Source organism: Rattus norvegicus, chromosome 15 (assembly GCF_021556685.1).
Source record: "Rattus norvegicus strain SHRSP/BbbUtx chromosome 15, alternate assembly SHRSP_T2T, whole genome shotgun sequence".
NCBI lineage: Eukaryota > Metazoa > Chordata > Mammalia > Rodentia > Muridae > Rattus > Rattus norvegicus.
Window position 1 is genome coordinate 15,777,045 of NC_141548.1, and position 27,471 is coordinate 15,804,515.

Below are 27,471 nucleotides of genomic sequence, written 5' to 3' on the forward strand. Positions count from 1 at the left end.
CACACATACACACAAATGCACACACTCACATGTAACATGTAGTTTTGTGTACACCACTTTGTGGTCTTGGCTGGTCACATGTGCACACCCAACCAGGAGCTATCTCAGATCCACACATAAAATATACACATTAGCCTATTTTTAATAGGCCTTTGAGCTCAATGGTTGGGCACGTCTATACCTCCTGCAGCTAATATGCCCTTACCTTCACTCCCTGCTCAACACTTCTAAATCTGCCCTCAGCTTAGTTGCTCAGTTACCTTCTGTGAAACCCATTGGTCATGCTGCCACTTCCCCTCCTGGGTATCTGGATTCTCCTCCTCTCTCCTAGCTTGTAGGAAGCTACAACAACTACCCGCCTCTTTTTTATACCCAGCCGTTAGCCCCTGGCCTCTTTATTGATAAATCAAAAACCAATTGGGGTGAGGACCTTCAGCATTAGTAAACAGATTACCAATCAAAGCATCAAAACCACCACCCTACGACATACATGCGCGCGCACACACACACACACACACACACACACACACACACGTACATACACAAATGCATACACACGTGTACACACATACACACACACACATACACACACGAATGCACATGCATATACACTATGCTTCCATTAGTGTTTAAATCAATTTTACAAAGGAAAGACTGATATATACCTCTGAACCCTCAAAATCTCCTCCTTGTTCTCACTACAAAAACACCTGGGTTAGGAAAGAGAACCTGACTTGACTTAATAGGTTCTTCTGTAAAATGATCCCGGCAAGCTTTCATTTCAGCAAGGTTTGTGTGACTTCTCATTCAGTGAAAGGATCCTGGGAAGCAGATGTTAGAATCCAGCATCCATCTTTATCCGTGGTTATAAAATAGAGGCACTAAGCAAAAAAGAAGTCAACTAAAAACTAAAATTAGAATTAGATATAGGACAGCAATAAATTTCCTTTATTAGGAATGAATTGCTTTTTCAACATTTAAAAAGAACACAGAAATGAGATAGCTTGATCATACACCTGGGTCTCTGACTCTGGCCCTGGTTTGACCCCAGTTCCCCACCGTCTTTTCTATTTCTCTTGTTCTAATTTAGTTCTGGCTGTTGTCTCAAGCTTTTCACTCAGGGATGGGTTGGTGGTGCGTGTACATCATACCTTTCCTCTGAACCCCAGCTTGGGGACCTTGGCTGTCACTGTACCTTGGTCAGAGTACTTGTGATGGAGGCTGGAGAAATGTGCTCTTGGTCAGTCTGCTTGCCTTCTCCTGGAATGGTGGGGCTTGCAATAAGAACATGTGTGTGGCCTATTATGGTTGGTCTACTCAGACCTCTCCCAGCAAGCACTGTTTTGCATCCCTGTATCTCATACATATCAGAGAAGTCTTAAATCTGCAGTCCCACAGATGCCAATCTAGATTGTTCTTCCCTCCCTGTTGCATTCTTGAACAAGTTTCTTAACCATGAAATAAACTTTCAAATTTTCCATTCTTGTCTCTTTCTGGCCTCAAATTATTTCATACCTCAGCTAAGCTGGTGTTAGTGGAAAGGATTTTATATATGGAGGGTTAACACTGTGGAACTAACCCTGTTGGTTTACAACTTACCCTTTCTCACCATATACAAATGTCACCATGGCAATGGACCTCTTGCTTCTTGAGGTCAGCATGTGCAGCTAGGCCTTTTGGTGCTACACTACTGACATTTTGGACTGGCTAATGCCTTGTTGTAAGGGTCTGGCCTGGGAATTATAGGATGTTGAACAGAATGCTTGGCCTTTATCACAAGAAGTGTGTTAGCACTCTGTCCCTCAACTGTGACACTTAACACTTCTCCAGACTGCCATGGGATCCCTGGACTGGGGTGTGGGAAATTGTATCCCTTCCCAATTCAGTGAAAACTATTGACATATGCAGATTGCAGATTTTTATGTGAGAAATCCCACTCTTCATTGGTATCAATTTCAAACCTTGAACTGAGAAAATATCTGTCAGCAAAATGTTTGCTGTCCAAGCCTGACAACCTAAGCTTGATTTCCAGAACTACATTTTTAAAAAGCCAGGTTCAGAGGTACATGCTTAGAATCCAGTTTCTCAAGAGGGAAAACAGCAGATACCAGGAACATGCTAGGCAGACACCCTGGTCTTCTTTGTGAACTGCAGGCCAGTGTGAAGCCCTGTCTAAATACATACATGCATACATACATACATACATGCAAACATACATGCAAACATACATGCAAACATACATGCAAACATACATACATACATACATACATACATACATACATACATACATACAAACAAACATACCAAGGAGCTAGAAAAGTGAGGTTGTTCTCTGGCCTCTGTGTACATGTGTATACACATACATACACATATATACACACACATACAAATTTAAGGATTTCTTTCTGTATCAGATGTGTAGGCAGGAAGACTGATCAGGAAAATATGATGTGCTCTTGTGAATTGTGACAACTACTGTCATGGCTTGTGTTGATGCCTGCGTCTGAATTCCTGCAGCTCTGCTGTTCTGATAAGAATTTGAATGTTAACCATGAGCTGAATCACTCCTGAGCATTTTCAGAGGGAGGTAATCCCAATCCATGTCACTCTCCAGTGTTGACCAGGAAGAAACGCCAGTGTGTGTGTTGATTTAGAGATTAATTATTGATGATAGGGAACCTCATTAATTTTTTAGGCTTTTCCCCTTTGGGTACATGTCTGACTCCCTATAGAGAGCATAAGATTCCTTCCAGCCATTCTGCATCAAAGCCACTGGCTGTCACCCAGGGAGTTATCTTGTTCTGTGCAGGCTGGCAGCGTATATTGACTCTCAAGTTTTTAATCAGGCATTTTCCGACTCAGCGGCACATGTCAAGCTGTGGGGACAGAATCCATTAGACACTGAGTGAAATCAGCAAGGATTTTGTGTCATTGTGATCTGATATCTCTATGGTAGAATTTCCCAATAAGAAATTAAGGAAGTGTACATTCTGGAGATAGATGAGCAAAATGCCTGCAGGATTCAAAAAGGGGAACAGCACCAACAAGAATACTTTCAGCATCTGGAAGAATTTGTGTATCAATTGAAGTATCTCGGTTTCTTCCACCAGTCTTATATGTTAGCAAATGCAATCAATACATAACTGTCTCAATTAGCCTTAATTAGTATACTTGTCAATAATGAGCATTATGTTTAATGATAAGAACACAGAGGGAGAGCCGGGAGGTAGCCCACTTGGTAAATAAAGTGTTTGGTGGGTAAACATGAGGACCTGAATTTGGATTGCTAGCACCCTTGAACATGTCCTGCAAGCCTAGTCATGGGAAGGTAGAAAGAGGAGAATCCCTAGAGCTCACTGGCCAGCAAGTCTTTTCCAGTTGGTGAATTCAAGATTCAGCGAGAGACCCTGCCTCAAAAGGTAAGATGGAGGACAGGGGATACAACCCTCATACTTCTCGCCTAAACACACACACACACACACACACACACACACACACGCACGCACACACACACGCACACACACACACACACGCACACACACACACACACGCACACACACACGTGTATTCACACAGGAACACATACACACATATGTGTCTTCACACAGGGAAATGCATACACACAGAGAAAGAGAGACAAAGACAGAAAGAGACAGACAGAGACAGGAAGGAACAGAAGAAGCACAGAGGGCAATTTTTCAATTAAATAAAATCATACAAGCCAGTTTAAAGTAGTGAGAGTTCCTTGTTACACTGAGGCCAACCAGCAAATGCAGATGGGGCCTCTACTGTATCTTAGGCATGCACTGAGCTGGACACATGAATTGGGCTTGGGCTTCGCTTCATGCTGAAAGCCTTTCTCAATAACATGTTTTCTCCCCCACTTTCCTAACTTAGGATACAGCAAGGATCTTGCTGCAAGACATCATTCTAAAAATCAATCCTATTGCATGAAAGAACAGGGCCTTGACCTGGTGTGTGTGTGTGTGTGTGTGTGTGTGTGTGTGTGTGTGTGTGTGTGTGTGTGTGTTTGGATAACTTTTTAAAAACTTACTCACAGATGTGAATTTGCCTTCCTTGTACACGTGAAATCTTTTTTGTAACGATACTTAATGGGGCCCATGAATACTTTTATCCCATTCCAAATGTTAACAGTATTGTGGAGGAGAAAGAGAGGAAGAATTCACTACTGAAACTGCAAAGCCTTGTCTCTGCAAGAGTTTAGAAAAGCATTCTCCTAGCTGAGAAAATTCAACTTGGAGCATTTTACAGACGTGAAGCTTTGACAAATGAGCTGTCTGATCCTAAACTGGTTTCAAACAGAAATAGTCTGGGGTCTGCACTCCAAATGAAACATCAAGGGATGGGAAGCCATCTGATTTACAAGTGGTCAATCACTCAACTGTTTCTCAGCCCAGACACTTTACAGATCCATTAGGAAGAAATAAGGTTGTCAGACCCTAGGGCCATCTTGAATTGAACTTCCACAATGCCAGGTGTGTGCAGTTCAGTCGATAGTGTTTTAATTTACACAGGTTAGATTACTACTTGCCACAGGTTTCTCTCTCAGGAATGGCTTCTACTGTCTTCAGATCGTCTCCTCTAAGCCCAGTCCTACTTGCAACTCATGGTGCAAGTTTACTTATTTGATAACATGTTCGCCTGAGTTTGAGTGGACATAAAATAGTATAAATAAAGTCTGTATCTTAAAATTCTTTAACTTGTATAGACTTTGACAAGTGGTTTTCTTGCAGAGGAGACTGTAATGCTTATGAAATAATACACATGTTCCCTTACACTGTTCAGCTCCTTTTGCAGGAAGATCAAGGTCACATGATTGTTTTATGTTAGACCATTTATAGATTCTCCTTGTCCCTTTTTTCCTGAACCTAGATGCCACATGGTGACGTAACCAAGGTATAAAGTGAGGTACTCACCTGAGAGAGTGTTCTGTAAGCAGGAGTTGACAGGTAGAAGTAAGAAATGAGGGTCCATGTTAAACCACTAAGAGCTCAGGTTGAATGTCCGTAGGAGTGAGTTACCCACTGCTTGTCAGCTCTTTGTGCTCTGACTTCAACCTCTCTCAGTGTGTGCTGAGGTGCTCAGTGCAACCTTGACGACCGGTGCTTATGACAAATGTGGCATTTTTGACTCCATTAAAACTTCAAAATCTTCCACCCTGTTGAATGTGGCAAGACTGTTGACTTATTCTAACAAACAAGAACTGTCACCTATGTCCGAATAAATGTGTTCCTTGTGACTTTAATGACACACGGCATTATAATCAGTAAGTGTTTTAACAAACATTGATAATCCACTTGGGAGGGATTCGTCATTCGTCTTCCATCTAGAAGAGAGCTTGGGACCTTGCTTGTTCATGTTATCTCCTCCTCCTTTACCCAGATACTTAAAAAAAGGGTGTGTGTGTGTGTGTGTGTGTGTGTGTGTGTGTGTGTGTGTGTGAAGGTACATGTGTATACATGTCTGAGTGTGGAGACCAAAGAGCAACCTGAGGTATTATCCTCAGAAATACTATCTATTTCCTTTGAGATTATATCTCTCACAGCCTGGAACTCACCAATGACTCACAGAAAGCTGCAAGGATCCTCCTGTCCTTCCCCAACTTTGGGATTAGAAAGATGCCACCACCCTATTTGGCTTTTTAGAAATGTAGGTACTGAAGATTAGGTTTAGATCTTTATGCTTCAAGGCAAGGGCTTCACCAACTAAGCTACACTCCCAGCCCCATACTTGTACAAGAATCAATAAGTGGTCTCTTGGGCTGGAGAGATGGTTCAGTGGTTAAGGGCACTGACTGCTCTTCCAGAGGTCCTGAGTTCAATTCCCAGCAACCACATGATGGCTCACAGCCATCCGTAATGGGTTCAATGCCTTCTTCTGGTGTGTCTGAAGACAGCTACAATGTACTCACTTAATTAAATATTTTTTTAAGTGGTATATCTTCTCAGTTTGGGTATGAATTCAATACCAGGAACTGATTGGCATCAAACTAGCTAAGTTTTCCTTCTAATTTATTTATTTATTTATTTATTTATTTATTTATTTATTCATTCATTCATTCACTTCATATCCCACCCTTTCCTCCCAGTACCCCCTCATGCAAGTCCTCCCTTATTCCAGCTTGCCCTTCTCTTTTGAGAAGGGCAAGCGCCCTCTTGGTGTAATTTCCTTTCCCACCACCTCCCACATACATCAAATCACTATGGGACTAGGTGCATCCTCTCCTACTGAGGCTAGACAGGGCAGAGAACATAGGCTAGGGGGGCAAGAGAATAGGCTGGTAGGCAACAAGCTCAGGGACAGCCCTGCTCCAGTTGTTGGGTGACCTACATGAAGACCAAGCTGCTCATCTGCTACATATAGGGGGGCCTAGGTCCAGCCTGCACTCACTCTTCAATTGGCGATTCGGTCTCTGGGAGCCCCCAAGGATCCAGGTTAGTTGACTCTGTTGGTCTTCTTGTGAAGTCCCTTTCCTCTGCAGGTCCTTCAATTCTTCTTCCAACTTCACTCCCTGAGCTGGCTTTATCCAAGGTGAAATCCATGTTACATATTCGACTTTGAGCCACAGTGACACCGTGGTAGACACACCCGGAGCAAGCAAGAATAGGATAATGATAGATATTGCTAGACATGTGAGTAGACCCAGTCTCTAGCAGGTCCTTGTGTAATGGTCAGCCTAGGGATGGACCTGAAACAAGCTTTATAAATGGGACTCACTACCCAAAGGAAGCAGCCATGCATGTGACAGTTCTCATGTGCCGGATGCCATCTCACTATGGCATTTTAATGGGTATGGTCAGGTCTGTGATTTATGGACGTGTTTGCAGCTGCTTGTGACCTTTCAAACATAGAGAAATGCTCTCACCTTGTACACATACACATTTGGTAAAGTTATAATAGTAGAAACTGAGGGGCTCAACCTCATTCTGGCCATGTGAGTGCCTGGCACTGCATCATCAATAGGGAGCGTGAAGAGCTCTTTTGCTTAAAGAGCAAGCAGATGTAGCAAATGCTATCCATTTCATTAGAGCTATTTTAAGCATTGGTGGATTTTCTAGACTTGCGGTTGAATACATTATTCTTGTCACTTATATATTTTTTTTATATCAAAACTTGGTGCTACTGAAAATACTACACTACTCAATGCAGAAGGGGGTAATTTGTTTCCTGTAATCTCCTGACCAAATTTTCCAGAAGATAAAATTATCCCTATCTTCAACTTTGAAAAAATGATGGCTGTATTTTCTAAACAGAATCTCTGAAGCTAGGGAAAGCTCAACTTGGGGCCGAGGCTATGGCTTCGTGATGGGACTTGCCTAGCCTGTGCCCGGTTTGATTTTCAACACCACAGAAATTAGATAACTGTTTAAAGTTGCAGCACCCAGTCCCAGCTAACATATCTATGCTATAAGCCCAGCGCCTACAATTGAGGGATTTCTGTGAAGGGGGGAAGGGATACAGATTGTAAGAGCCTCGGAAGCAGAGACTTTGCTCTAAGATTGGGACTTCCGGGAACATCAGAAGCTACATCCGTGAAGTCTTATCCATGACTTCTCGAGCATGATCAGAGCAAGAACAGGAATAACAGACAAGTTAACATGGATCTGGGGAAGCTCACAGGGCCAGAACTCTAGACAAAGACCTACCTACAGGCAAATATGGAAACCTGAGAGTGGGGCAGTCTCCCTGAGGGGAGAGCTCACCCACTGGGTTATACAGTACCAAATTGTTAACTCTGAAAACTTATTCAAACAATTAATGTTATACAAGCTGAGCAGGTTCTAGTCATATATTTAGGGGTGTGTGTGTGTGTGTGTGTGTGTGTGTGTGTGTGTGTGTGTAACAATTAAAGAAAAGGAGATCATGAGCTTAAATGAGGGCAAGGCCAGAGGTAAATAGAAGGCTTTAAAAGGAAGGAAAGGAAGGGGAAATAATGATGTAATTATATTATGATCTCAAAAAATAGAAAATTAACTACTGGACTGGGAGTGCAAAGCAATGATAGAATGTGTGTTGAGTACATATGAGTTCATAGCACATGCACATTCACACACATGAAAACCTAACAGAAAGGAAAACAATAATTTGCATTTATACAGTACAAAAATGCTTTTAAACATGAGTATCTCTTGCTGGGCATCATGGCACACAGCTAGAATTCCTATACTCGGGAGGCAGAGGCAGACAGATTTCTATGAGTTTGAGGCCAACCTACTCTACATAGCACTACCCAGCCACTTAGGTGTGAAAGATCCCCCAAGGGAGACCCTTACTTAAGCCTCGAGAAATCACGGACCCCAGAGAGACCATCTTGATGTAATATGCAAAGGCGAGTTGTATTACGGAGATCTCCCGGCCAACATGTTTCCCACACAGGAGACAGAGGTGTTGACCCCGAGTGGCTGGGAGAAGGGCTTTTTAAAGGAAGAAGTCACAAGCTCCAGGAGATGAGGCGATGTCAAAAGGAAATACCAAAAATGTCACAAGGGGAAACTCTCAAAGTCACAGGATTGTTCTTAAGACTTTAGGGTTTAAATCAGGGGAAAGGTCAAGCATTCTCCTGAGAACAGATCTTGATTGTTGTCCTTTAGAGTAAATGTTTGTCAGAGTTGACAAGGCATCTGCATCTGAAACACATCTGGTTAAGCTTCGCAGCTGGGTTTCCTGGAATACTATCTGCAGGACACAATGGCTGGAACATTATCTGTAGGGCACAATGGGGGCTTGAACAAATATCACAGGGGCAGAACAGAACCCGTTACTCATTTACCCACATCAGGTGACATGCGAAGGGTCAGTGAGTCTGTACCAGTCTTCCTGCATTTTTAACAATCTGTCTTCCTGAGTCAGATCCTGTTGCTGAGTTTTGAGCTAATTTAAAACCCTATCTCTCATGTGGTTAGACCTTGTCTCAAAAACAAGGTCTTTTTCCCCCCTTGACAAATCATCCTTACTTGTTTCTTTAAGAATCCAAAAACTTATCACTTTCCTTGCATACTCAGATCTCACCATATCCTAAACAACACAAGTGTTAAGAGAATGTGTTTGGGGGTTCAGTGTAGGGGAGGGACAGTAGTTTAAGGACAGGATCTCATTGACCTGGATCTCACTGTGTATTCCAGGTTGGCCTCAGACTTAGATGAATGCTCCCACCCAGTCTCTCAAGCACTAGGATTATTCCAGTCATGGGTCGCTGTGCCTGGCTTTGGTTATGTTTTAACAGTAAGTGAAGTGGTCATATCCCCAACCTGCTGGTGTGGAGACAGACTTACACTTCTGCTGTTCACCTCAATTATCCTGTGATAACTCAGTTCACATCATGAGCCAGTTCTCCTCCGTCCCTCTGCCCAGCAATACTCAAATTCCGTCTGACGAGGACTATGTGCTTAGACCATTTGCATTCCAAATTCCACTTAAGAAATGTTTTGAGATGTCAGACACTGCATCTCCTGCTTAATCTCACAGCATATGAACCCTGGATACAAATCCTAAGTAAATCTTATTCTCCCCATCTTAAGTTTAACTGCAGAAATAGATCCTGCCTGCCTACCATGCATGTATCAGTCCCTGGTGCTTCTCACAGTGAACAGAAAGACGCTGTCTTTTCTTCTGAGGTACTTACAGTCTTACAGAAAAAGACGAGAAACAGACCATTCAAAGATGGGGAATGAGGAAGCATGTGATGTCAGGGAGCCTAGAGAAAATGGCCTCGGCCAGGACCAGTCAGGTGGAGGTTTGAGTCAATGATTTAATATTGGCTAGGCAGAGACAACAGCTGAGGAGAAAGCAGACTCACCAACCAGGGCTCAAGATACATGGTGTGTTTGAAAACCTAAAAGTACAGATTGACTTGAGCCTGGAGAGAAGGACAGGGGGTGTGGGCTAAGTCTAGACAGCTGTGCCAGAGGCAGATGGTGACAGTTCCTAAAGCTTGGATGAGTGACTTGCTCTATTGCTGTGGAGAGTGGAAAATTACTAGAGAGTGGGGGTTCAGAGCAAAGGTGTGTCACAGAAAGAGGAACACACTACTGTGCAGAAGGTACATTCCGTGATGCCATCATCAGGATCTGTAACAAGTCTGACTCTTGATGCTGTCCCCAGAAGTACTGAATCCAAACCCTGTAGCATAGGCCCAAAGCCTCTGAGCAGCTTCTCCGGCTGATTGTGGGGTGCAACAATGAGGTCCCTCTGGATTCCATAGAACTCCTAGTCTATTCGGCATCTTAGAATCACTTGGAGGGCTAAAAATAAGCAGACTACAGATGCTTTCACCCAGACTAGGGATGTCTGCGATGGTCTTGGTGCAGCCTGGCCATCAGCATTGCTTTTTATCTCTCTTGGGATCCTGATACACAGCCAGTCCAGAGAGCTACCACAACAGAAGGTAGCAAGAGAGAACAGAGGTGTGGAATTATGGCTCAGGCAGACAGCCTACATGACAACAGTTCCCAGGAAGGTTTAAGAAGGGCTGCAGATCAAAACAGGAGAAGCCAGACCTTATTCCCTATGTCCTCTTCACAAGGTGCCTAGTTCCTCCCCGTAACTAGGCAGAGACTGCTTCAGGCCAACCTGATGGGCCACTCCCATTCTCTTCTCTGAGGGATACTGCAATATCAGGATAGAAAATGTCTCCTAGTGCCACCTGTGGAAACCACCAAGATAATTCATCAAAGGAAGAAAGGGCAGAGAAGGGGAAGGGAGAGGGGAAAAGAAAAGGGAGAGAGACAGGGTGGGGGGGGTAAAGGGAGGGATAGACAGAGGGAGGGAGGACAAAGGGAAGAAGGAAGGGTGGGCAGTATCGTCCATGCTGAATTAAAACCAGTCCGTGGCCTAAGTAATACCTATCAGAGCTGTGACTCTGTGGTTTCTCATCATATTCAGGGCACCATGCTGAGTGCTTTTGGAGTACCATTGTCCTTCATTCTTGTGACAAGCCCATCCTGTTGACATCAGTACTTTTAGGACTCCTACTCTGAAAAGTAGATCTAGATAAGGAGCTCTGTAAATAGGCTAGGGCCACAGGGCTGTCAGTGCCAGCGCAAGGCTTTCAGGACAGATAGAACTGTTTACATTTCAACCCTGTCTATATTAAATCCCTACAACTGCTAGGAAAAGGGTAGGGAAGCTAGGACATGGGACAGGCTATGCCTTAGATACTGGCTAGCTAATGATGCTTCTTAAAGTGCACAGTTGCCATAGTAAAGAGGGCTTCCGGAAGATGACAAGGGCAACGCTTAATGGGGACAGAAGCTTGAAATGGAAGAAAAGGGGAGAGCTCTTAGGCATCCGGTGAATGAGGTCCTCTTAGCAGGCAGAAAACAGAAAACAGAAGTGCTCCCAATGTAACGCGGTTAAACCCTGCCCTCTCAGAGAACTGCATTTGGAGTTTTTACATTATGTTTACCAAATTGCCAGCAGCCAGCAAAACCCATAGCTAGTGACTCAAAGGAAGGCAGGTAGTATTCTCATTGGCTGGCAATAGCCAGGAGCTAAACCCTGTGGTTTGCAACCAAAGAGAACAGTGGGGTTTTTGCTTGTTTGTTTGTTTGTTTGTTTAATGGAAACTTCAACTCCCTAAGGTCTTCTCCATGAGGGGAAATTAGATGTGGTAAAGAAAGACAGGAGTGGGGTGGTTTCAAGGCTCCAGCCTGGTGATTCCTCATTGGGTAATTTTTATGAAATTGGGTGTAATTTAATGTTCAGGAGATACCCTGCTTCGTGATTTCCCTAAAAATAGTGGAGGCCTTTCCCACATGCTTGACTGGAAGTCAAGATTCTCTTCCAGTGATGATAGTTGAGAAATATATACCCAGAGTGCCAGACTGGGCAGCCCCACTATGTGAAAGTGGGCAGCGCCACCATGTAGAAGCAGACAGCCCCACTGTGTGGAAGCAGCTAGCACTGCCGTCCTTGTACCGGTCCTCAAACCTTGTTACTTTGGAGCTGCAGCCACAGAAGCTCAGAGAGGAAAGTGTCCTGGCCCTGGTCACACAGGGCCACAATGCTGCAGTGCACCAGGAAGATAGCAGGCAGGGGCCTGTATTCCACCTCAGGTCTCTGGTTGGGCATCTGTGCTATCTTGTCTAAGAGGGAGTTCTTAGTTTTCTCTGGCACTATAGACAACTACCTAACAATCTACCGGTTGGTTTCTTACCTAAAAGGCAAAATCCTGATCTATCATATTAAATATCATTAGAATGGAAATACGTGTGTGTGTGTGTGTGTGTGTGTGTGTGTGTGTGTGTGTAAGCCAGAGAAAGATGCTAGTTATCTACCTCAATCATTTTCTGCCTTATTCTCTGTAGAGAGGGTCCCCATTTCAGAAAGGCTGCCTGGTCAGCAAGCTGTAAGGATCACATGTCTCTGTCACCCCAGGTTTATGGGGTATGCTTACCCAGGATTACAGGTGTGGACAACCATGGGGTACTAGGTATTCGATCTCAGATCCTCATGCTTAGATAGCAAGTATTTTTGCACACTGAGCCATTTCCCCAGGACTCCAGGACCCCTAACCCCTAGAATGAGAATTTAGTAAGGTAGATGCTGACTGTTCGATGCCAGGTCCTGTCTGCTTAGATCCAGGAGGAGAAAGTGACCATTTGCCAAGCTTCACCTTATCTTTGCCATCTAATTTAACCTCTGACCATCCTAAGGTAGCTAGTATCATCTTAATTCCCATTTTAGAGTTAAAGGAGTTAAAAAAAAAAAAACGCTAAAACTCAGAGACGTCCAACAGCTTATCCAAGGTCATTCAGCTGAAGAGGAGCTTGGAGGATATGAATCTGCACAGTGGATCTGGGACACCAGCTGACCACATTCTCCATCCTGGCTGTCAACAGAGACACACCGGAGATGTGAAGAAAGGAATCAGAGGACACAATGTTACAATACAGTTATAGCTCAAACCTCCTCAGCCTGTTCTTGAGGCAGCTGGGGAGCCAGTCTCTTCTGGTTCAGAGATGGGTCACAGCTGTTACTTCCCAGCATGCAGTGTGCCCAGGCAGCAGCAGACAAGGGGGAAGCTTGTCTCTGAAGGGGGATAAAGAGGCATGGAGGAGAGGAGGGTCCAGCTCAAGAAGAACAGTGGTTTGAGGGGCAGTGCTTCCTTGCTTCCGTCTACTGCTGATCTTCTCAGCAGCCTCCTTTTTCAGGCAGGAGTCCCTTGGAGCCCAGCAGCCATGCTATAAAGTAGAAAAGAAGCCAAGTGAGCAAACAGAGCTGCACCCAGGCCAGCAGGCAGCTGCACACCATCTGCCTTGTAAGGGTTTTTTATCCATCCCTTAAAGCCCAGCATCAAGGATGTGCTCTCAAAACTGCGGTTACACTGTAGGCCAGCAAAGAGCACCCTTCACTTGTTTCAGCTGATAGTGCTTTCTGGAACATACTCATCGAGTAGCAAGATATGACAAACAAGAAATTTACAGACAAGGGCTATGCCTCCAGCTTCCTTGGCGCTTATGAGTGGCTATGGACAAGATACGTGCCCTGTCGAAGTCACAGTTAGTTAACTAGACCTGTCATTGGCCGGTCCAGCGTTCTCTCCACTCTCCAGGGACCAAGCAACCAATCTATTTCCTACCTAGCAAAGGCACAGGTGCACAGACAAGCAGAACCACACCCATCCCCGATCTCTTGAGCTTAACGGTAGATGAGCTTCCAATGATCCCACGAGGGTAAGGAAGATCACGGTGTGATAAGTAATCGTCAGGAGAAATGCCTGTTACTAAAAGAGAAGTCCAAGTCTAGAGAGATCAGAGACCTGTTAGCTACAAAGCCAACGGATACAGAATAAGGTTTATCTGGCATAAACGACTGCTTTCAGCATGTGGGCAGTGAGTGCAAAGACAGGGTATGTATGTTAAGGGAGGAACAAGTCAGCTCTTCTCAGCAAAGGCCCCCAGCACAGCATATCAGGAGGAGAGCGTTAAGCCTGATGTAGCCACCCCAGCTCAAGAGGAACACACGCAGCCTGTGGTCATTACTCCAGCTCTGTAGTTAGGGATATAAATCAGTTGGTAGAGTGCTTGTCTAGTAAGTGCGAAGGTCCGGTTCTGCTCCTAGCAGCACAGGAACGGCATGCTTATAGAGACAGAGGGTCAGACATTCAAGGTCATCTTTGGCAATGTAGTGAGTCCGAGGCGCACAGGATACATGAGACCTTGTCTCAGATATGGAAAGAACTCGCTAAACCTCTCTCTAGTCTCAGCTCAGGGTCATTTCCTGTTTTGTCCTGAGGCTAAAGTTGTCTCAATTTATTCTGAGGCTGAGAAAAAGGGATCTTTTCCCACAATGCACAGCAGTTATTTACATAATGCATGAAGTCCTCTGCCTTTTTTCTGTTTACATGTGCTGCACATTTGAATCGCATCATCCCTTGCGTGCCTGAAGGCTGACTCTTGACAGGATGACTTGGGAAGCCAGCACTTGGCCTCCTCTCATCTCTGTCACCTGAGAACAGCAAAGACCTCAGGCATGCCCAAAGAAACTATATCCATGGATGTCCCCCTTGGGGAAAATGTTCACAGCTAGTACTCCCAGGGGCCCTGAGGCTACAGAGGATGTTCCTGGCCAAGGTGTCTTGATGACATCTTCATGCCTCTGGAGATCAGCCAGTGCCACCCCCCCTCTTTAAAACATAAACACTTTGGGTCTGAAGAAATAGCTCCAGTGGATCTGAACCTGGTTCCCAGCACCCACACTGGGCATCTTGCAATCTCTTGTAATCCCAGGGTACGTGATGTCTTTTGCCTCCACAAGCACTTGCACATATATGACTTTGTGGCTTTCTCTTTGTGTCTCACTATTCCTATCCCTTTGTCTGTCTCTGTAGGTGTCTCTCTGTCTCTGTCTCTCTCAAACACACACATATACACACATAAAAATAAATCATTTTTAGAAGATGGATCTGAATAGTGAAATTGCTCCCCCCGCCCCCCAACCCAACGATCTTTAAAAATCCCATCCACAGGCATGAGAAAAGCAGAGCATTCAGAATTGCCTAGGGAAGCAACGTGCTTCTGAAAACAAGTTAGCACACAACCGGAGCCAGAAAGGCAGTTTCCAAACTTTACGTGACTATGGCCTCCCTTCTCCCAGAAGAGCTGGGGGACCTGCAAATTAATGTTCCCTAAAACAGAACTCTGGGGAAATGCCAATACAGGGTGTTCAGAGAATCCTGGGCATAGAGATTTCATCAGAGCAGGGGAGTTGAATGGAGAAGTTGTAACTTTGGCCTACGGTCCAACAGTTGAGGTGAGGGAAATGCACTCACATACAGTGAGTGTCCACTCAAGAAGTAGGATTGCCTAAGGAATTATTTGCTCAGTTCTGAGAACTATGTAGGGTAGTATCATAGCTTGGGACACATGCTATGGAGCTTAGTCTTCCTACCATGCTGGCAAAGACACTGTATCCCAGTGCTGCAGCTAAGAACATCAAGACTCAAAAAGGTTCAGGGGTGTGTTGAACCCCTTCCAGTAACTGAACTGTGAAACCTAATTCTGCACCCAAGTCGACCTTACTTCTCTTGTCCAGTACAGTATGTTGCTTCTTTCCTTTAAGTGCCTGTGGAAGACACAGAGATGTCCACTTGACAGATGAGGAAACAAAGACTTGGTGAGGTTTAGAAGCTTCCCATGGTCAGTCACACACCAGTTGGCCGTACACTGGGGTGGTAGAGATAGGTGGGCATAACTGCCATCCATTAGATCTTGGGTTTGCTTCTTAATGACTCTACCTGATGCTACTCTTGAGTTCACTTTCCACTGAATGAAGCTTCTACCTCCTGGCAAGGAGCCACTCAGGTTCCAGAGAGAGTCACAGGACTCAGGCAGCTTGCAGCCATGGCTCAGGCACCCCCCCACCCTCCCACCCCCCGTGTAGTGACACAGTTTTGGGCTCGGGTCTGCATTGCTTTGGAAGCAGAGCCTAAGGAGATAGTTGCTTTTGCTTGAGGGATGAGTTAGAACAGACTCTTGCTTGACCTCTACAAGTAGGCAGATGATGTGTCTAATTAGGTAAAGAGCTTTCCTGCTCATGTACATTTTGAACTCTAATGAGCTGTCGATATGAAAGGTTTGCCCTTGGCTCAGTTCTGAAGCAGAACTTTCCCTTCCTTGGTGGAAAAGACCAGCGCAGTAAACAGAGCCTCGTTTCCATGGAAGCTCACGCTCCCTGGCTTTTCCTTCTCAGCACTTAAAAAGGTAATTATTTGATTTCTCTTTATACTTTTGGATCTCATGTGGTGGTGAAGGATGGCCTTCTCGATCATGCCAGGCTATTCACCTTTTTATCTGTTCTTAGATTGTTAGTTGTCTGGGCAGCAGGGTCCACCTGCTGGCCACTGCCACTAATGAAAGTCCAGCAGAGCAAAGGGACTTGACCTCAGAGAAGGCTAGAGAACTTGTCAATGGTAGCAATCTCTGGTCAGGATGGTGCCCGCAGATAGACTGAGATCCCACATTCACTTCAAGGAATCACACTCTCCCATCTGGTGCCTTCTTGTCTGACCCTTTGCCGCCCCATGATGGCTCTTGTTAGAAATGCAGCTGACAAGGACCACTCTAACAATAACACAGATGGCCTCAGCCACCATTTCCTGAAGGTTTGCCTGCTAAATACTTCCTACTTGTTATTAATTCACCAAGTAGCCTGAGAGGGGAGTTACTCTGAATACTGAGACGATCCAAAGCATGGAGAGGACACACAACTTGCCCAAGGTCATGTGACTACTAATGGCAGAACCATGATAAATATGCACCCATCCCTGTCATTCTAAGGCCACATCCTACCCAGAAGAAATCTGTCAATAATAATTAGGAAGAAGGGCAAATATTTCTTAGCTTCCAAGGATAACTGTATGTGCTATGGGGACCTGAGTTACAAGGTACACAGGGCATGTGCAGAGTTAGGTTAATTGTCTGGAGCAAGCATTTAAGGAGTCCAGCAGGGGTTGGAAATCCAGCCCAGTGGTAGCGCATGATATCACAGGTAACATGAAAGAATAAAGAAGCCAACGTGTTGCCGGGCATTGTTCTTGGGTAGGCCCAAAGAAGTGGGAATGTCCACTATTCTATGTAGGCTTGCCCTTCTAGCATCTGGAGGCTCAATTAGCTCATGGGTAGAGTGAGGATTAGTGTATTCCCTCTTAAAACTGGGGTGCCCCTTTTAAGAAGTGCAGAACTTCCAAGTAGCTATGCACTTGTTTGTCTTCCATGAAACTATTTTATAAACAAACAAACAAACAAAAAACCCCAAATGCAGTAAGTAGAGCAATTTCCCAGGTTTTGGATGATGCTAATAAGATTATTAATTTTGAGTAGTAATCTTCTGAACCCAGATTCATTCTCTGTGGGTGACTATCAGTGTAGGTTTTTCAGCCTCTTTATGAAAGGTCATGAAGCAGGTCCTGGGACTTGACCAGGCATTAGTAAAGGGCAATCCTCTCTCCTTAACAAAACCTGTTATTGCCGCAGTGGCGCGCAGAGGACCAGAGATCTGCCCTGTTCCATTCCTTTGTGCATTCTTCTCTAAAGACTTTTTTGTTATTTCTTTTTATCTGTGTGTGTGACTGTGTGAATGTCCTGTGTGTGTGTGTGTGTGTGTGTGTGTGTGTGTGTGTGTGTGTGTGTGGGCAGAGATCCCTGGAGCTAGAGTTATAGGCATCTGTGAGATGCCCAATGTGGGTACTGGGAACCAAATCCAGGTCGCCTAGAAAAGCAGCAAGTACTCATAACCATTGAGACATCTCTCTCCCACCTCTCTTTTTTATCTATTCGATTGTACTGATGTAATGCAAGTTTCATGAATGAAAGTGCTACTGTGTGAGTAAATGAGCTGACGTATGAATGAAGCTCAGGGTTAACCTTCCCTGCTCATCTCCCACTCTACCATTGGGGTCCATAAGACTGGTTGGAAAACCCCAGTGCCCTGGTACAAGTCAGCTTCAGCGCTGATTCTAGTCCCGTAGTGTCATCTCCATAAGCACCTGCTTTCCAGCAGACTCTTCAACTTTACTCTAAACAGTTCCCTCTGCTGCTTTGCAGCAAAGGATAGATCATTCGCATTCATATTCTGAACAAGACGTTTCTGAGTAGTCTAAGTAGATGCCGCACCTGGACTCGAAATGAAAATGTTCAGAGGAAAATATTAAAAGCAGGTCTTTGGAGCTTAGGGGCAGCTGAGGACACTGAATCCCACGTGTGTGCCAATCAGAGGCAGTGATGAGAGGTAGGCCTTGCTGATTATGGTATGAGTCTGTGTTCACTTCTAACAGGACTTCTAGATGGTATCTGTGGGTGTCATAATAAAAATAAAAATTTATGATCCAGGGTATAAGTAGTTGAATGGCCAATGTTTTGCCGGTTTCCTTCCTGCACAACTGTTACGGAGTGTTCTACAGTGCAGCCTCACAGCTCCTCACAGCTCTGGGCACTTCTCTGGAATAGCTAGTGAAATTGTTCCACGAAGCTACCATAGGATTGCCGCCTCAGAACACCCCCCCCCCGGTCTCAGTCCATTCTCATGATCAAAATGGGAGTACCTCTCCCAGAACACTGGAGAAGACAAAGCAGGGCCAAGTTCCTGCTGGGAATTAACAGTCCGGAAAGTGTCTGCCATCCAAGCCTGAAGGTCTGAGCTCAGATCCCAGCACCCACATAAAAAGTCGCAGCACAATCACCTATGCCAGGAGCCTAGTGAGGAGGTGTGCAAACAGGGGCATCTCTGCGGTGCTCTGGCCAGTCAGCCTGGATAATCGATGATCTCCAGGCTCATTGAGAGACCCTTTACCAGAAGAATATGTAGAGAGTAACATAGGAAGATATCTATCTCTGAACCCCACAATCATATGCACACAAGTGTATATACACCACACACACACACACACACACACACACACACACACTACTCATATGTATACAAGCACACATATAAAATGCCCAGCACAAAGTCCAAGCAGTACTATAATACGTTCTGTAAAGTATAACAAAGAAGACAAATCATCATGATGCTTCCAAAGCATGGCCACATTATACTAGAAATTGTACAGGCTCATAGCATGGCTGTGCTTAAAACTTTTGAATAAAGTTTGCATTTACAGGCTAGAAAGATAGTTCAGTCAGGAAAATGCTCACCATAGAAGCACGAAGACCTGAGTTTAATCTCCATCATTCATGTAAAAATCTAGGCATGGTAGCATTCTCTTGTAATGACAGCACTGGGAAGATAGGGACAGGAGGACCCCAGAAGCACCTTTGTCAGCCAGCCTAGCCTACTTGATGATTCCCAGGCTAAGGAGAGATACCATCTCAATAACACAAGGGAATGACTCCTGAGGAACAGCACCTACAGTGGACTTCTAGCCTACACATGCACACATACACAAGCATGCACAAACACACACACATACACACACACACACACACACACACACACATACACACTCCTGCACATGCATACATACACACAGGCATTTACACTGAAATGTAAGCATGTACTTATAAACACATACATTTGCATTTCAGTGTATACATACATACATACATACATACATACATACATACCTGGATTATAGACATACACACACATACATGTCACTGCATGTGGGTGCAAACACACATATGCATGTTCTTAGAAAGAAATTTAAATATTTAACCAGTTGGTTAGTTAGTAGATAGTTAATATGTACTCAAAAGAGGAATGACAACTATCCTATTTGAATAGCACTGTTTTCTATTAAGGTTTTCTGTCACATAATTTACTAAAGAAAGCAGACCCAAAGATAGCCTGAAGCATAATGTAAGGTTTGCTTAGAAATAAAGTCAGACCTTCAACTCCTCAAAAAGGAATTGATTTCCATGGCCTACCACTTATTGTAAATACAATTTATTAGAATTCATTGTTGATCATTCATTTAGAAGTCATCTGTGGCTGCACACAGTGGAAAAGTTGACTCTTATAGCACTGTAGCCTAACTCATAGCTTTATAGTGCTCTATAGAAATTCTCCCAGCCTTCCCTATAGATTTATAGAGAGCAACCAGAGTTATGTAACTAAACTCTTCATTCTAAGGATGGGCACATTGAAACCAGAGAAGCTGAAGAATTAGCTGAGGCAATGGCTTTTTTTTTTATCTTTATATACTAGTTGTTCTCCTGGAAAGGGGAGCTAAGGAAAGATTTTTATCTTAGATCTAAGAGCAACTAATTGAAAGTAGTCGTCTGGAGAGTGGTTGGGATGCCTCAGTGCTTTTTAAGACGTACAAAGGCCAATCCTCCGTGGACCAGGACAGAGAAACGGCGCTGTCTGTGCTGTGCAGGGGTTTCTGAGAGTTCTAAAGCTAGCTCTTCCCTGAGTGTTCATCGTGTGAGAACTTGGTCGTTGGGTCCCAAAAGGTGTTAATCACACTCTCATTAGGAACAATTTCTTTAGAGTGATTCGAGTAACGAACAGATCCTATGCAATGTGTTTAAAGGTCCAGCCTTGCATGCTCTACCTGGAAAATATTTATCTGGAATTTCACTCAGATTGGACACATTGGTTATAAGATTTTTCTTTTAATGAAATAAGTTCATAGGTCAAGATGGGGGCACAGAGTGATATAAGATGAAAATCTACATTTTCACTGGCATTTATGGCCTAAACTAATAGTGTCCCCTTTTGTGTGTTTGTGTTTTGTGCAGCTGGACAATCCAGATGAGCAGGCAGCCCAGATCAGACGAGAGCTGGACGGACGTCTCCAAATGGCAGACCAAATAGCCAGGGTAAGAAACTTCATGGACTCTTTACCAGGACCAGACCACTGTCCCACCCAAGAAGTGCACTGTCAATCAGGGCCTTCAAAAGATAAAGCAGTGGGGCTGGCAACATAGCTCAGTAGGTATGCAGTCCTGGGTTCTGTTCTCAGAGCTGCATAACCAAGCCAGAAAAGGTAGTACACACCTACAGCACTAGCAGTCTCGAGGCAGAGGCAGGAAGATCAGGAGTTCAGACTCACTCTTGTCTACATAGCAACTCTGAGGCCAGCCTTAGCCTCATGAAACTCTGTGGAAAGAAAAAGAAAGGAAGAGAGAGAGAAGGGAAGGGAGAGGAAGGGAAGGGGAGAGGCGGGAATGAGATGGGAGGAGAAAGGAAGGGAAGGGAAGGAGAAGGAAAGGGGAGGGGAGGGCAAACAATCTTTGGTTGTTCCAATAAAGCCCAGATGTGACCAGCTAAACCAGAGCTTCAGAACCCCTTAGCACAACCCCATAGCTCCAGGACAATACAACCACTTTCCAATGACAGTCAAGGCTCTGAGGCAGCGGAGTGTACCTTCCTTGGTATATCATCATACATCACAATTTGCCACCACAGCTCTAGGACCAGCCACAGGATATCTCCCACTGAGGATACAGACCTGGTCTAGGCTCAGTGTCTTTGCACCAACTGCTTTCTCAGCCTGGGAAGATCTTTCTTCTCTCCTCCACTCAGCCAATTCCCCTTAACCTTCAACAATTGACCTCAAGCAAGTACTTGAGGACTTAGCAGATAGCCTCCCTTCTCAGCTCAGTTCTGCAGCATTCTACATGCGGACCCTTGCTTACCTGACCTAGACTCTTGGTGAATAGGCCTCTTCTAAACTTGGGATGGTATCTTATTGTTGATGCCTATAGCTTGGTATCATCTATTTTTTTTTATGTTGTTGACATTCATGTTTTGAAAATTAATATTCATGCTAGTAGCATTTATTAGGTCCTGACTCAGCCAGATGTGCTGTTTACATGTTCCCTCTGAATCAATAATTAAACATCTCGATAAGGGCATTTCTTGTATCATTTTTTTTCTTTTGGAGAGTGAGGAATGCAGTCTATGCAAGATAGGCACTAATACAGGAGCTGGGCTGGAATCTGAACTGAGGACAAGAGTGTTAGTAAGTCCTTATAGTTAAAGCAAAATACCCACAGAAAGTACTTAACGGAGGAAGAATCGATTTTCCCGCATGATGTCAGAGGTTTCAGTCCTTGGAACACTGCTTTGAGTTTGAGTTGAGGCAGTAAGGACATGTGGTAGAGGAGGCTGTGTACCTCATGCCATCCAGGAAGCAGAGGCAGATAAGAAGTGTTTGGGACATGCCCCCTTCAAAGATATGTCTTTGTTTCTTTTTCTGTTGCTATGTTAAATCGATCCAGCAAAAGCAACTTAAGGAAAGATAGGGTTTCTTTTGCTTTGACTTTCAGAGAGATGCAGCCCATCATGATGGGGAAAATGGGACCGTGGGCTGGGAAGGGATTGTCAGAAACAGGAAGCTGGGTGATCACTCTGCATTCACACTCGAGGTACAGAAAGTGAGCAGGAAGTAAAATAAGGCTGCAGCCTCGAGGCCTTCTCCTGGTGTTTCACTTTTTCAATCAAGGCTCTCCTTCCAGGTTTCATTGCCTTCAAAGACAGCACTACAGACTGAGGAACCCACAGGGGACATTTACCATTCAAACTACAGCACCCAATGACCTACTTCCTATAAACAGGCCATACCTTCTCACTGCAATAATTTAATCAGTAAATTAATCCATAAATGAGTCAAACCCTTATAATCCAATCATCCCTCAAAAGCCAGCAGCCAAGCCTTGACTATTTCTCACTCTTTACACAGACATTTTTATATCCAAACCATAATAGACCTCATGAAATAACAGGCAGGCAATAGACTGCAGCAGTTACCCCAGCAAAGAATTTAAGGATGCCCCCCAAGAAACTTCTAATTAAAATGAATAATATTTAATGAAATACTTTAAAGGCACAATTAATTTCAAAGAGCCATTAGTGACAAAGTGTGGAACATTTCTACAGGTACCCCTTCCCTGCCGGCTACAGGGCAGGTGGAGGGCTGTCAGAAGAGGCAGGGAGGGAAGGCAGAACACAACCTTGTGCTAAAATTCCCCCCATTTGGCTGTATAGAAAGGAGTCCTACTAGATGAAAAGCCAAACAAAGATTCCAGGACAGAAACCACTCTGTTTGCACTTAGTTTTACTGAAATGCTTCGCGTCTTGTTTTTTGGACACCTTTAAAGTGTATAATCAAGTCAGTCTGGTGGCTATAAATAGTGGGCAGCTATGGATTTGGCTAAAGGTAGTGCGGGAGAGTCTTGTGTTTTGAAATCTGCTTGATGTGGGAGTAAACATCACTAAGGCTTTAGAATTTACCTCTTCAGTAGATTCAGTGTCTCCTTTCAATGGATTTCATGGAAAACTGAGGCAGCCTGGAGCGCATACTTGCCTATTGGGTAACCGTTACCACCCATGAATATGCTCACTCCTCTTATGTTTTACTTTCCTTGAGGCTTAGTATTAAATGCTAGACTGATTTTAACTTTTCAAAACTGTAGGTTAACATTTGTTATACAGTAAGTCAATGACACTTATCTCTGAAAAAAATCAAAAGGCCTCCCTCACCCCAACCCACATCTCCAATCTCTTCATCCAAAGTAAAATACTGTCAACCACTTTGAACTGAGCATCCTTAGAAGGTGAAGCAGGGCATCCCGATGCCTCTTGGTCCTTAGTTACTAGGAATAGTGTCAGCTGAGACTCCATGCAGGGTCTTCAAACAGCTAAGTGGTATCTTCACGTTTCTATTATCTGTTCTCCTCAAAGCTGACTGGTCATCTTCTGGAATGTTCTTCTATGTCAGTAGCAACCCTCGTCATAACTCATCGGCATTGGCCCTGACCTTCCTTGCTCTTCCACTGAGCTTCTTCCCCAGCTCCAAACTCACTGGGCCCTAAAGTGATGTCTTCATTCAAAGGGAACCAAATGTGACCCCTAGCCTTCCCCGGTCATGATGAGCAGAATAGTAAATGATAACCAATGCAAACTGAACTGGTGATTCTCTTTCCCCGGGCATGATGAACTGCAGGCTAACGATGGTGATGGTGGGGAAATGACTGAAATAAAGCCTCAAGAACGAACGTGTGGGAAAAGGCAGAATTCATTGCGGTACCGAGAAATAGTCTCAGTGCTTTCATGTGTGATTCCAGGAACTTCCAAATTTTAATTGTGTGACTGCCTTTCCCTAAACTTAGTTAGATCTACCGAACAGTGGATAAAATATGAAGAGGTTGCCTACCAGCCAGCTCTTGACAAACTTAAATGTTTATCTTTCTTTGCTGTGCCCTGGTTATCTATTACCAACACCATATTGAGTTTTTGTGAGGATATGTAGTTCAACCCATGTCCTGAAGGTCAGTTCCTGTATGTGTTATAACCAGAAATTGCTGGATATTGACCCATCCATCATGTCCAGTCCATTCTGCTCTCCCCCGTGATAGATTTACAAGATAGATTGAGCACCTCTAACTGCAAGTTGGAGGCACCAACCAGATCAAGCTTACTTGAAAACCAACATGAGCATAAGGGACAAAAAGTATAGGGATAATGGATGAAGAGTCACCAGACCTCTAGCAAGAACCAGAGACCATGGAGGGCCAGGACTCCCTGCTGCTGTCTCTGCATCACATTGGTTAACCACTCTTCCTCCATAAGGCATCTCTCCTTGCTTTCAGATACAATGTCTAGCTATTCCATAGCTTCTGAAATAACATCAAAATCCCAGTCAGCCATCATCTACTTCTTCAGATCCCTCTCCTTGCCCTTACTTCTTCATCCTCCTACCTTCTTCAAACTCACAGTTCTAAGAATCAAGTCTACAGTTGACCCAATTTTGTTTGAAGCTAACTCTGGTACAGTCAACCAGCTAAGCATGCTGCCTTAACATGGATGGACTCCTAACTGACTTCCCTAGTACCTTGTAAATAGGGCCTGGTGGTGCATGCCTGCCATCCCAGCATTCTGAAGGTGAAGGTAGGAAGAACAGAGGTTCAAAGTCATCCTCAGCTACATATCCAGCTTGAGCTTTCTCAGATAAAACCTTTCTCAAATAAAAGTAAGGGCCTCACTGGACACACGGGCTGCTAATATCCCTCGAGGTGAGGAGGTACTTTAGCAGTAGTACTGCAGGATCACAATGAAGCGGGGTTGGCCCACATATACACATTGCATAGTATTTCCTAAGTGTCAGACCCTCTTATCAATGTTTGACATGACAATCCCCTCAGTCCTCTCAGAACCTTATGAACAAGATTGTACTTTTTCAGAATAGAGGCCAAAGCAGAGACATCAGAAGATTTGACCAAGTTTACTTTAATTAAAAACTGCATTCTTGACTAATTTGTTTTCTAGATCTACTGAGTTACTCCCCAAATATGGATCTTTACGTCCTTCATCCCCCAAGTCTGGGGGTGAAATAAATCTCTGCTCCCGGCTTTCTTTCCTCTCCACCGTTGAGTTCTTTATTTCTGTTTCCAGCACCTGCCCTAAGATTTCACATCGCTTCTCACTTAAACCAGTTACAAGCAATCTTTGGCATTATAGTAATTTTCCCAGAATAGCTAAATCCGAAGGTTTAATTACCGTGCCTGAGTTCACTCAAAGAGCAAGCAGAAAGAGGAATCCTGTCTTCAAAGCTAGAGATGACTCCAAGACAGGACTGGAGGACTGGTCTCTCCTGCCCTCTCTCCCTAACAGCACAAATGAAGCAGGGGTGTTTGGAAGAGCTGTCTCCTTGGATTCAGAATGCTCTCCTTGTGATATCTGACCCTGAAAAAAGGGACGGCATAGCCCAGGCTGTTTCTGCTGTAAACATGTTCACCATCAGATGTATCAACATTCAGTATGTGTGTGTCCTCTTCCCACCCCATCCACTGCCCTAAAGTATGAACCATCAATTCAGTCATACTAGCATCCAGAATGATCTGAGGAGGTAACTTCACCAGAGCACAAGCCAGGCATGGCTTTACTCAAAGGCTGAAGGCAGAGATCTGAATATTTTTTAATCTCATAGAAAAAAGATCTTAATTCCTATTCAAACATTTCTCCAAATCCCCTCAGACTGATATTAAAGGGCCCCTAAAATTTCATCCAGAAATTAATTCTAAATTGTTTTAATTGTGTGATCAAAAGTTGACTTTGGGACTTAAGCAGGCCACCTGTGGCAATAGCTCGGCTGTGATATTTGCCAGTTCTTCTGGCTGCATTGTGGTGTCAAACTCCACAGTTGACCTGCTGGTTATATAACACGAACAGTAGTTTTGTGGTTTTAGCTGCCAGCAATGAGGCACAAAACACAAGTGGTTTCTCAGGCCATCATTTAAATGTGGAATTATGGGAATGGAGATGTTGCTCAGTCAGGACCACTGCCTTAGCATGGGTAGAATCACAACTGAGAGGGTCTAGTACCTCATAAACAGGGTCTGATGGTGCATGCCTGCAGTCCTAGCATTCTGGAGGTGAAGACAGGAAGGGCAGAAGTTTGAGATCATCCTCAGCTACATATCCAATCAGGGCCAGCTTTCGTTGAAGAACCCTCCTCAAAACAAAACTGGAATTTTTTTTGGAGCAAAGAAAAGTTACTATCTTATTTCAGGACCATGTAATAAACATCATTAAGGAATAATACCCAAATATTTCTCTGATAGAGAAGTTTGGTCTACACATAGCTATGCACCAATGGGTAATGGAACTCTCCCGTCAAAGAGCTACATGAAACTTCCAGCTTGCAAACTAATGTTGCACTTGGCACTTACCTTGTGCAGCAATACCAGTATGTGGCACATAGTAGTGCAGTCATATGGTTGCCTTAATAGTTGTGTACAGACAGATCTGATTGTCACCTGTATCAGACTCTGAAAAACCCAGTAAATCTGAGTCCTAAAAAAAACACTGGGTACTCAGCGGGTCCCCTGAAGCCACTGCAAGTGGAAGAAATCCAAGAAGGGAAGGGGATCTATCCTGTTTACAACAGTTGGAAAGATGAGAACAATAAGGAAGTGTTGACTCAGGAAACTGTTCCTGACTCCAGAATGCTCCTAGCACCTTCTATACTGATGATGACAAGACAGTTCTTATTGCAGCTGATGAACCCACCTTTCCCCATTATAACACTTCACCCCACACTGTGTGTGTTGATTAGAAAATTGGGGCAGTTATTGCTGTTAAAGAGTCAGCTCTAAGCAACGTCTGCTGATCAAGTGTTGTAAATAAAAAGGACACAGGGTGTTCATGTAGTGGGGCATCATCACTGCACCCCATCTCTCATTCTGCTGACCTTTGGAGCCAGGCTTCTGGGTTCTCTACCAAGCTCTACGAATCATCGCCATAGCCTCCCTTCTCTTTTGTTTCCTGGACATGGAGAGAAAGAGCAGAACTTATGTCTCTAGGAAAGATGAAAAGAGGTAGATCACATGACTTGTGAGCAGCACATAGAATGCTGTAAATGTGAGCTAGCCTCATCAGTCTTACTGCAGGCACTGAGTGTCATTTTTGCTAGTAATTCTGCTGGTGACGGTGGCAGTAAAACACTGTGTGTGTGTGTGTGTGTGTGTGTGTGTGTGTGTGTGTGTGTGTGTGTGTGTGTGTACG

General features: G+C 44.2%; 1 protein-coding gene across 17 annotated transcripts in view; it reads left to right on the forward strand.

The window, feature by feature from the left end:
* The window catches only part of Cadps (calcium dependent secretion activator), a 466,682-nt gene that overhangs the window by 178,730 nt on the left and 260,481 nt on the right, over positions 1–27,471 (forward strand). For all 17 annotated transcript variants that reach the window (XR_015637890.1, XR_015637891.1, XR_015637892.1 and 14 more), the window contains 1 exon segment: positions 20,703–20,783. Coding sequence is in view for 14 of the 17 variants with exons in the window: in XM_087585085.1 (XP_087441211.1) it covers positions 20,703–20,783 (81 nt within the window). In the remaining 3 variants the exon portion in view is untranslated.